The 12,360-nt window shown below is 46.0% G+C and overlaps 1 protein-coding gene across 5 annotated transcripts in view; it reads left to right on the forward strand.

Moving 5' to 3' along the window:
* The first annotated feature begins 10,476 nt into the window (after positions 1 to 10,476).
* The window catches only part of PPP3CA (protein phosphatase 3 catalytic subunit alpha), a 356,718-nt gene continuing 354,834 nt past the window's right edge, over positions 10,477 to 12,360 (forward strand). For 3 of the 5 annotated variants that reach the window (XM_063918417.1, XM_063918443.1, XM_063918426.1), the window contains exon 1: positions 10,477 to 11,204. In XM_063918417.1, coding sequence (XP_063774487.1) covers positions 11,147 to 11,204 — 58 coding nt within the window. In that variant the 5' untranslated portion in view covers positions 10,477 to 11,146. The remainder of the gene's footprint in view (positions 11,205 to 12,360) is intronic. The other 2 variants (XM_063918435.1, XM_063918452.1) reach the window with 1 other exon arrangement.

A 12,360-nucleotide genomic window follows, 5' to 3' on the forward strand; every position in this document is an offset into this window, starting at 1 on the left:
GTAGCACATTCCGTGCACCAGGAAACAAGATCTCCTATACTCCAGTTGAATACTGGGTTATGAGTTTTTAGTCAGGGCAGGCCCAGAACTACTGGCGTTAACGGACAATGTACAAGGAAAAAAGACAATTCTTCACAATGGAATATCCTGACAGAAAACTGGAGGTCTGGAGTCCGGGTGCTCACCCGACCATTTTGAAGAGGACTGCCATCTAATCCACAGATGGAAACTGATGGGCAAAGAGTCTCCATAGGAATTCCTTGGGCACGAACAAATTCCAGATCCATAAAATTTCCGCCGGCCCCGGAGTCAACAAAAGCAGATACTTCACTTGGACTGGAAGGGGTAGTTAACGTAATAGGTAATAATAAAGAATTATTTGGGGAGATGGAACAAAGACCCGAAAAAACTCTCCCTGAATTACTCGGGTCAACTAATTTTCCACCTTCTGTGGGCAAGTATTCCCCAGATGCCCCTTGGCTCCGCAATAGAGACACAGTCCTAGACTGCAAAGTCTCACCTTTTCTTGAGGCATAAAGCGGAAAGCCCCGATTTGCATGGGTTCCTCAGTATTCCTTGCAACCCCTGGCACTATCCAATGACAAGTAGGTATGGGAACCTCTTTCGCTCTGTTAGTTCCAACCAGAACTGACTACAAAGTGCCGGGTCATTCCAACCACAGTCATTAGCCCATTGGCAAAATTCGGTATAATATACCTCAGCAGAATTTCTCCCTTGTTTAAGGGAATGAAGATGGGCCTCTGTGGATGCTGCCTGATCTAGGTCATCATAAAGGACCCAAGGTTTTAAAGCATGAATCCATGGAAAACAGGCTGGGGTGATCTGCTGAGAGGCCAATTGCACAGGGTTGTGGGTCACCTTGTGACAGGGAAATTATGACTCGGATCTTTGTACCCAAAGAGTAAGGCCTGAGCTTGAAATACAGCTTGCAACTTTCCCAGAAGTTCACAAACTGCTTACGGTCTCCAGAAATCCTATCTGGGAGGTTCAGGTTAGGTTCCCTAGGAGCAGGTGATGAGATGACCTGGGTCCTACGAGTTTCCCCCTAAATGTCCACACGTAGAGTAAGATCACGTAGCTGCTGGGTCAAACCCTGGATCTGGCTCGCCAGAGTCTGGGACGGATTTTGTCCTGGATCCATCCGGAAACAAAATGACCCACGGAGCTATGGTTTTCGGCAGGTGATACTGTTATGATTACACTCAGTTCCATAGGTTTATAGGTGGTGCATTGTGATGCTCACGCAATTACCCACTGCCCAGCAGTCTTTTAGTCTCCTGCAGCCAAAGACTTCACCTATAGCAGCTGGCCCCCAGGTTTTCGGTATATACAAGGCAACTATCGGAGGATAGGCAGAGGTAAATGCAGTATGGTGAGACGTTCACCTGACACAACCTTACTACTATGCTAAGGCAAGAAAAACAAAAGGGATTTTCCCACGCACTCTGCTGGCTGTTAGTAAGAAGAACTATGCCCCATGTCCTCCTAGCCGGCTCTTCACTGATGCATTACTGGGAGAGAGGCGTGGCCATGCTGAGCCTGCTGGGACAACCCCACCTCCTCCCAGTAATACATCAGTGAAGATCCAGATAGGAAGACATGGGGCATAGCAGGCAGCGGCAGCACATTGATTTTACAGCAGGAGTCGCCTGGAGGTAAGCGCCGCTCACCCGCACTGGGAGGGTGGGGAGGTTTGGGGGAGCACCAAAATATAATTTTTACTATGCCCCCCTGCCCCAACCTCAAAACATTTCAGTGCCCCTGGATCTGGGCTTTGACTAGACCATTCCAACACATTTAAATGTTTCCTCTTAAACCACTCGAGTGTTACTTTAGCAGTATGCTTTGGGTCACTTTCCTGCTGGAAGGTGAACCTCCGTCCCAGTCTCAAATCACAGGCAGACTGAAACAGGTTTTACTCAAGAATATCCCTGTATTTAGCACCATCCATCTCTTCCTCAACTCAAAACAGTTTACCAGTCCCTGCTGCTGAAAAACATCCCCACAGCATGATGCTGTCACCACCATGTTTCACTGTGGGGATGGTATTCTTGTGGTGATGGGATGTGTTGGGTTTGCGACAGACATAGCATTTTCCATGGTGGCTGAAAAGTTAAATTTGACCAGAGCTCCTTCATTCATACATTTGGGGAGTCGTCTTCATGCCTTTTGGCAAACTCAAAACGTGCCTTCTCATTTCTAACAGTAATGGCTTTCTTCTGGCAAACCCAGCTCTATGGAGTGTACAGCTTATTGTGGTCACATGCACAGATACACCAGTCTCTGCTGTTGAACTCTGTAGCTCCTTCAGGGTTACTTTTGGTCTCTGTGCTGCCTCTCTGATTACCATTGGAAGATGATGGATTTGATGGTGCTCGGGGGATCATCACATATTTGAATATTTTTTTATAACCCAACCCTGACTTGTACTTCTCAACAACTTTGGGACTGACTTGTTTGGAGAGCTCCTTGGTCTTCATGGTGTGATGCCTCTTGCTTAGTGGTGTTGCAGCCTCTGTGGCCTTTCAGAAAAGGTGTGTTTATACTGACAGATCATGTGACACTTAGATTGCACACAGGTGACTTCATTTCACTAATTATGTGACTTTTGAAAGTAATTGGTTGCACCAGAACTTTTGAGGGGCTTCATAACAAAGGAGGTGAATACGGGTGTAGTATGGTACGCCGGAGGCCGGGCTCCCGGCGACCAGCATACTGGCGCCGGGACCCCGACAGTCGGCATACTGAAGACAACCCGGAGAATACATATGCATATGCCAATTTAAAAATGTTTATTTATATAAAAAATTTTTTTTAGATAAATGTTTCTCATTTCACTTCATCAACTTAGACTATTTTGTGCAGATCTATCACATAAAGGGGCTAATTCAGGTCAGACCGCAAATCGCGATCTGGCTGGATTTTTTGGCTGGGTGCCGTGGGCGCATGCACAGCGGGCCCTACTGCGCATGCGTCCGCATTTTCTGCGGGGGACCACAGAAAATGTGTCAATCAAGCAGAGGTGGTCGCGGGAACGTTTTTTTTCAGGGAGGAAATGGAGTATTGCGGAGGCTGTGCGGCGCGAACAGGGGCGTGTCAGGGGCACGGTTGCAGCGGCTGCATGATGTCACACGCAGCCACCATGACAGGTAAGATCGCGCTGGAACTCCTGCGTTCGCAGCTGAGCTGCGCCGGGAGGAGTCAACCTTAGTTTCTGCTGACAAGCAGAAATTGCGAGGCGATCACAATTTCTGTTTATAGCAGGGGGGAAGGCGCCGGTCAGTATGCTGGGCGGCCCCCAGCATGCGTGCAAAAGGATAGCAAATTCTGCTGATTAGCAGAATTTGCTATCCTTACTGAAATGGCCCCAAAATGTAGATTAAAAAAAATTAAATTACAGGTTGTAATATAACAAAATAGGTAAAAAGCCAAGGGGGTGAATACTTTAGCAAGGCAATGTAAGTATATTCTTTGTGTTATTCTACTCGTTTTTATAGTCAAAACTCTGGAGTAAACTGGAGTATAATAGGTGAGGCTTGGTCTCCCCTGCCTGACCTGAACACACGTCACTGGGGGCACCGGGAAAGAAAAAACCCACCAAAGCAAAGCTTGGCCTAACAGCAAGTTTTATGTACAATTCTACTAAAGCTCTGTCCCTGATATGCACAGTGAGAGCTGGACAGTGGCACCTACTTGAAGCTCCTTTTGTCAATAGGCCATTCCAAACATATTTGGGGGTTATTCGGAGATGAACGCAGATCGCAGCATACGCAGCCAAATCTGCATTCATCTCTGCACATGCTGGGAGCCGCCCAGCATGTGTGAGGCCTCCCCCCGATGCATCCACAATTAGATTGTGGAGGCATCGGTTGTAAGGTTGAGCCCTGTTAGTGCAGCCTGGCTGCACTGTCAGGCGATAAGCAGACATTTTTTTTCCGAAGCGGCTGCATGTGACCTCACGCAGTTGCCCCGAAAACGGTCCCAGCTCACCCCCGCAACGTCCGCACCAGTCAATCACATTGCTGCTGCATCCTTCAGGGATGCCTCTGCAATGTGTAAGGTCACGCATGCGCACAATGGCCGGTGCGTGTGTGCAGAGCACCTGGATTCGTCCGCTGCGCGGCTGCATTCAGCTCTGAATTGTGCCCTTGATTTGGTATGAACTTAATTTCAGAGACACTGCACATACCATAGGGCTGGTGCAAGTTTAAATGATGCGAACGATAGTATAAGAACGCGCCAATCAGTATTACAGCATGCATGGGTGCTGCTAATGTGGTCTTCTCAGAGCGTGTACATTCAGCTGCACAAGTGTACACAAGGGAAGGAATTTGAAGCATTATTTGCACAAACAAGCAGATGGGCGACCACCAATACACGCTACTGCATGAGATTTTGTGTGCAACTCAGAATCAGACCCAATATGTCTCAGGTCTGCATGACTCATCATGGGGGAATAGATGGAGGAATGATGTATAAAATATAACACAACTTATAGATTGTAAGCTCGCATGCAGGGCCCTCTTACCTCTCTGTCTGTCTGTTATTACTCTCTCCACAAACCTGACAGATGTATGAAAACTTATCTCACGAATTCCACAGAGGTCTCCCCACAAATGATAACCACCCTTGTGAAAAAAAATAAAAATATGGGGTGAGGGATGGTCTCCCCAGCTTTTTCATTAACCACCACCAGGGTGAACCAGCCAGGGCAATATGTCAGGGAGACACACGGTGTGGGGTGTCTTTCTTTAATAACCAGTTCAAACTTTGAAGTATGTTTTAGGTGGTTGCCACTTAGTAAATGGTATCACAACTTTAAATTCCTAAACAGCTGTAATCAACATGGGAGACATAATAAAAAGAAAACGTAACAATTTACAGAAGGTTCTGAAGAGTCAAATATGGAACATATAATACACCATTACCTTGGAAGATATACGTGTTAGCATGACCCACTCCAAGTCTAAAGCTGTTCATACACTGCAAAATAATTCTGCAAACAAGCCACCCAAATTATCTATTTAAACAATTATTGTTCCATGAATGGACCAAAACAAGAATTGGTCACAACCTGAAAATGGCTGAATTACACCTCCCAGAATTCAGTGCTGTCTCAAATCCCTACCCATATCTGATACTACTCCTTCATACCATCCTTTTAGATCCCATTGTCTCACCTTTACCCTCTCTCTCTAAATTGTAAACTTTCACAAGCTGATCCAATCTACCCTGCTCCTCATTTGTGTATCTTCTCATGCATGTATGTCCTGTTCTACACTTGTTCTTTTTCTATGCATGATTTTTTATACTAACTGTCTGACACAGAGGCGTTTTGTTGCATCCCACAAATAAACTATGTTAAAACTGGATTTAAGTATAACTAAGCATCAGAAAGTTTATCCCGTATATGGGGGGTCATTCCGAGTTGATCGCTCACTAGCTGTTTTTAGCAGCCGTGCAAACGCATAGTCACCGCCCACAGGGGAGTGTATTTTTCATTTTGCAAGTGTGCAAATGCTTGTGCAGCCGAGCTCTGCAAAAACATTTTGTGCAGTTTCTGAGTAGGTCTGAACTTACTCAGCCCTTGCGATCAATTCAGCCTGTCTGGTCCTGGAATTGACGTCAGACATCCACCCTGCAAACGCTTGGACACGCCTGCGTTTTTCCAAACAGTCCCAGAAAATGGTCAGTTGACACCCACAAACACCCTCTTCCTGTCAATCTCCTTGCGAGTCTTCGTTAAATCCATCCCATTGTAAATAACAACAAACACACATTGGCACAGATAGGGCGTGAAAAAAAACCCACACACTGGTACTGATAGAAAAAAATAATAAAGCACATAAGCCAACAAAAAAAACACATAGGCCCCAACAGGAAAAAATAATAAAACACATTGACACTGATAGAAAATTAATACAGCTCATAGGCCGCCACAGGAAAATAATACAGCACATAGGCCCATCGCAGGAACATAATACAGCACATAGGTCACCACAGTAAAATAATACAGCACACAGGACACCACAGGAAAATAATACAGCACATAGGCCGCCACAGGAAAATAATACAGCACATTGACGCCAATAGGAAAAAAACACACACATCGGCACCGATAATGAAATCAAAATTTACAATCTCAATAATCACACTGTGTCTAAGCCTCAGGCTGTGGCTCCCTCCATGTGGCTGCTTAGCATGTCTATTCCTTTTATTATCTACTTAGATTTTGCAAAAGCCTTCGATACAGTGCCTCACAGGGGACTAATCATCAAATTAAAAGAGCTTGGCCTAGGAAAATCTGTTTGTACATGGATAAGTAACTGACTGGACAACAGGATACAGCGAGTAGTGGTCTACGGGAAGTCCTCAAGCTGGACACCAGTAAACAGCGGAATACCACAGGGGTCCGTACTCGGGCCACTACTGTTCAACATATTTATCAATGACCTAGAAATAGGCCTGGAAAGCACAGTGTCTATCTTTGCAGATGATACTAAACTCTGTAGGGTAATTAATTCAGAAATAAGATGTGGAGTCTCTGCAGAATGACTTATCTAAACTTGAAATCTGGGCATCTAAATGGAGAATGAGGTTCAATATAGAAAAATGCAAGGTTATGCATTTCGGGACTAAAAACAAACTTGCATCCTACATATTAAACGGGGAAAGTCTAGGGGTAACAGTTTTGGAAAAAGATTTAGGGGTACTCATTGATAATAAGCTTAATAACTGTATACAATGTCAAAGCGCAGTAAAGACGGCAAGTAAGGTGCATAAAACGGGGAATTGAGACAAGGGATGAGGATGTAATCCTGCCACTGTACAAATCATTGGTACGTCCGCACCTGGAATATTGTGTTCAGTTTTGGGCACCACTGTATAAAAAAGATATCGGTGAACTCGAAAGGGTTCAAAGGCGAGCTACTAAATTGATTAAAGAGCTAGTGGGACTGAATTACGAGGAAAGGCTTACTAGGTTGAATATGTATACACTGGAAAAGACGCGTCTAAGAGGAGACATTATTAATGACTTCAAATATGTAAAGAGACATCACAAAGAGTTATCAGAGGAATTATTTATTCAAAGAACTCTGTTTAGGACACGTGGGCACTTGCTGAGGCTGGAGGAGAGAAAACTCCGTACACAACGGAGGAAAGGGTTCTTCACTGTTATGGCAATAAGGATTTGGAATTCCTTACCAGGGAAGGTGGTAATGGTGGACTCTGTAAATGCATTTAAAAGGAGATTGGATGAATTTCTGATTGAAAAGGATATCCAAAGTTACATTGTTTCAAATATTGACGTTGTTAATCAGGGTGTAACATGATTTGTAGTTGTTAATTAGTCATAAAACATTCTTCGCAGGTACAGTAAAATCAACTCAACTTAATACAAAATACAGGTTGAACGTGACGGGCATTTTGCCTCTTTTCAACCTCAATTACTATGTTACTATCTACAGACCCCCCCCCCCCCCCCCCCCCCCCGGTCCATGTGTGAGCAATGTCCCATTCCTTCTCCCTTCTGAGAGCCATGTACCCCCCTTTCCCTGGCCCCTGAGTGAGCCATGCCCCCATTCCCCTGTGTGAGTGATATCACCCCTTCCCCCTGTATGAGCCATCGGTAGATATTAGATCCAAGTGGGCTAAAGGACTGCTGATTTCACAACCACTGACCCACAAGCAGTTTCACTATCAATGTTAACATCTGTTCCCTTTAGTAAGATGGTGGCGAGTGAAGTGGAGCAGAGTGAGCCACCGAGACCGCAAGGTACCCGGGTTCCGACCTTGGTCCTCCCCCTTCTGTCACGTGGCTGTGACATCAGAGGTCCTTTAGCATTGTACAATCTAGCCTTAACCGTGAGCCATGTCTCCCTTCACCCTGTGTGAGCCTTTTCCCCCTTTCCCATGTGTGAACCATGTTCCCCCCCTTGCCCTGAGTGATACCCCCCCACTTTCCCCTGTGTAAGACATGTCCCCTTCCTCTGTGTGAACCCCTTCCCCTCTTTTTTGGGTCATACAATTTATTTTGGGCTGCTAGTGCCCACTGCTGCTTTCCCAACTCTCTATTCCACAGGCAGTGACTGCGTGTCACCCTCCTCACTGCACTCATCACTTATGCGATCCTTACTGAATCACCCCCAGGGTCTTAATTAGGATCTGGTCCTAGAGACTATGGGCGTCATTCTGAGCTGATCACTAGCTGCCGTTGTTCGCAGCGCAGCGATTAGGCTAAAAATTGGCATATGCTTCGCAATGCGCACGCGCAACGTACGGGTACAAAGTCCTTTGTTGTTTTGCACAGGTTCTAGCGAAGCTTTCATTCGCACGGCACAACGCAAGAAGATTGACATGAAGTGGGCGTTTCTGGGTGGCAACCGACCGTTTTTAGGGAATGCTTAGAAAAATGCAGGCGTGTCGGTGAAAACGCAGGCGTGGTTGGGCGAACGCTGGGCGAGTGCGTGACATCAAAAGCTGTCCCTTCATCGTTAGAATCAATGCACATGAGTAACTACAGGGCTGGTCTTGTTTTGTACAAAAAGATTTTGCAGGCGCTCTGCTGCACAAGCGTTCGCACTTCTGCAAAGTGAAAATACACTCCCCAGTGGGCGGCGACAATGCGTTTGCACGGCTGCTAAAAACTGCTAGCAAGCAATCAACTCGGAATGACCCCCTATAACCGAAATCACAACATACCATGGGTGGGATGTATTTAACCTTAGAGAGAGATAAAGTGGAGTAATTGCCCAATGCAGCCAATCAACTTCTGCTAGATAAATGACAGAAGCTGTGGACAATTTCTTCACTTTATCTTTCTCCAAGGGTGAGATGTACTAAGGACAGAAATGTGAGCAAAACTCAGAAAATACCATTTACGTAATTTTGGCCACAATCCCATATGTACCAAGCTCCGCAATGCGATACATACCAGAGCTTGGACCCAGTGGTTAATACAATCTTTAAATAGCATTATCCAAAAGAAGTCTATGGGCTTTTTCACATTTCCTTCAGGGGGATCCAATTGGATCACTCCCAGCATCCCTGCCACGCACATCGGGGGTCATTCCGAGATGATCGTAGCTGTGCGAAATTTAGCACAGCTACGATCATTCACACTGACATGCGGGGGGACGCCCAGCACAGGGCTATCCCTCCCCGCATGTCAGTGCCGCCCCCCCCCCCCACAGAAGTGCAAAGCCATCGCACAGCGGCGATGCCTTTGCACTTCAAGAGTAGCTCCCGACCAGCGCAGCTTTAGCGTGCTGGCTGGGAGCTACTCACCGCTCTTCGGCCCGCAGTGGCTGCGTGTGATGCCACGCAGCCGCTGTGGCCCGCCCTCCATTCGGTCTGGCCACGCCTGCATTGGCCGGACCGCGCCCACAAAACGGTGGCCAAACTACGCCGTTCGGCCTTCCCCCCGCCCAGTGACCGCCTCTGCCTGTCAGTCAGGCAGAGGCGATCGTAGCGGCCCGATGGTCTTCTGGTATGCGCCGGCGCAGTTCTGACCCGATCGCACCACTGCGATGAACTGCAGCGTGCGATCGGGTCAGAATGACCCCCATCATACTGTGCATCGCACAGGACAGCTCTTATTGGTAAAGCTGCCCTTTGCGATACCAATCACATTTCTAAGTACATGCCAGTGTTAAATTGCTGGATGCATCGCATATTTACATCCCGCCCCAAGGCTTGAGTTTTTTTTTAAATATATCTAAATTTTATATCTATATATATATATATATAAACTGCATTTTAGCAATTAAAGATATATATAATATGGGGATGCAGCTAAAATGTGCCTTATTCAGTTAAACTTAAACATGTACAGACTACAGATCCCTCCAGCAGGTGAAAGAAGATAGGTGTCCTCAGTGACCCCATCTTATGCTCTAATGCATAGGTTCTCAAACTCGGTCCTCAGGACCCCACACAGTGCATGTTTTGCAGGTAAGCCAGCAGGTGCACAGGTGTATTAATTACTCACTGACACATTTTAAAAGGTCCACAGGTGGAGCTAAATGTTTCACTTGTGATTCTGTGAGGAGACCTGCAAAACATGCACCGTGTGGGGTCCTGAGGACCGAGTTTGAGAACCTGTGCTCTAATGTATCTCTTATTGGACTGACTGTGCAACTATGTATTTGACAGATGCTTTCAGGAAGCTTCATTTTTACTACAGCACAGCAGTTACAAATACAAGTCTCTATAGTAATCCCGACACCAAGACATGATAACTACACTATTTATGATCTGCCTGTATGCAGCCACCATATACTGTAGACATATTATATATATATATCATCCAGCAGGAAGCAAACTGGGCAGTACATGCATGAAAGCCAATAAGGAGTGGATTGCAGGCGTCCAATGATGAAAGCTAAAAGAGCCTCCAATCCATGACTAGATAACACCCTGCATTCACATACACAAGCATCCTGCCTGTGAGTGCTGTCTGTTTGCTGCATAGGAATCATTACTAGTGGCTGTTGGGGCTTCTCCCTGCTGCTGCCAGGCTGCTCCCAGCACTGTGCTTCCCTCCTCCCACTCCTCCTCCACTTCCTAGTCTGCAGCCCAAGTGACAGCAAAGAGAGCCATAGTAACACCACTGAGGGCTAGGGAAGGGAAATACCTGAAAGGGTTCCTTCTGTTGATTGATGGCACAGCTGAGCCAATAGCAGCTGGGAGACCGGGAGCAAGGGGAGGGACAAGAGTTGTAACCCAAACTGGGTGGCTGAGGATAGGTTGGGATCTGATGGTGTAGAGAGAGTGTTAGTGCCTTTGCTGCATGCATGTATGTGTGTGTGTCTGTGTGAGAGGGAGAGGGTGAGTGCGTGGAGGCAGTCAGGGAATACAGTGTAGCAGTGTCTCTGTCTGGAGATAGGCTGTTGCATTTCAGTGCTAACTGCAGCAATCTGTGTCTATTTTTTTATTTATTATTGTTTCTGGGGGGGAGGGCTGCTGCTGATATACATATTTCTTCTCTTCATGCTGGAGAACCATATCTGAAAATCCGCAGGAAAGGACAAAAAGGCAAAAACTTTGTCACTAAACCGGGATTTAAAGACACTGAGCCCAGTGACAGCCTCTGCTTTACAAGCAGTGCACCCTCCATCTGGACATGTCTGAACACAAGGCGATAGATCCGAAGTTGTCAACGTTGGACAGGGCGGTGAAAGGTAAGGTGGCTGTGAAAAATGGAGGTGTCCTATGCTGTGCTCTATGTGATGGTGCCAGTGTTTAGGTGCTTGTGCTGTGCTGCATATGGGGGTCTGGGCGAGGGCAGCCTGCAGTCTCTTGCAGCCCACACTGAGCTCTGTGGGTTAGTGGCTCAGTGTTACATTGCAGTATTTGGGCTTGTGTGGGGAGGTGGGAGAGCTGGGGACTGCACAATCCCCCACTTCCTTCTGCTTAGTACACCTCTCCCAGCAGCACATAGCCAGCACACAGGATTACACCATGGCTCTGTTCTTTGGGGTGTATGTGATCAGTCTGCAGTGCTACAATGAGAGGCTACTGCTAAGCAGCCCATTTTAGTCCCCACCAGTGAGATTAATCATTAGGTTGGCATTGGGTGGGGTGGTGTTAGGTTGTAAGGGAAGGATCTCACATACTCATTCCTTAATCTACAAAATGGGGACTATCACAATTCTGTAGAATGCTTAGTGCAGCTTTCCAATGCTGCAGAAATGACATCTTACATCTGTGTGGGCGGCAGATTGTATGTTGAATTATGCTGATTTGCTCCCTATAGTGTGGCCTCAATTAATTATTTGATGTCGCCTACAGTTTCCAAGCAGTATGTGCACACCTATCAGATATTAGAATTCTCTCCCAATTATATTATCATGGATGGATGCGGAGTAGATCCACATCCTTTGTGGTGTTTATCTTGTCCATTGGTTGTTTTGTAAGGGGAGAAGTTGTCTTTATCACAACATACATCCAGTAGTAACATTCCAATGCTCCATAATAAATGAGAGGTTCCATCTTTCACAACCTATAGCTTGCATCATGTCCACTGCAAAAAAAAAGAGAAAAGAAAAAAGACATATCTATGACAAATAAATAATTATGAGGCTCTATATAATGGTCATAGTCCAGTTCATATTTTTCTATAATGATATGAATTATCAGTTACTACAATGTGGTACTGAATGTTGCACCAAGGGATTGAATTATGCCCTCGAGGAAGCTGTATTACTCAAGAAAACCCTGCAGTCAATATGTCCTCAAATTGGTGTTTCCCCCAGAGATGTGTTTCATTATTATACTTACTGTACCTACCACTTTTTACGTTTTCGTTCTTAACCCCTTTGATGCCAGTGGAGGCCT

The sequence above is a fragment of the Pseudophryne corroboree genome, chromosome 1, assembly GCF_028390025.1.
Source record: "Pseudophryne corroboree isolate aPseCor3 chromosome 1, aPseCor3.hap2, whole genome shotgun sequence".
NCBI lineage: Eukaryota > Metazoa > Chordata > Amphibia > Anura > Myobatrachidae > Pseudophryne > Pseudophryne corroboree.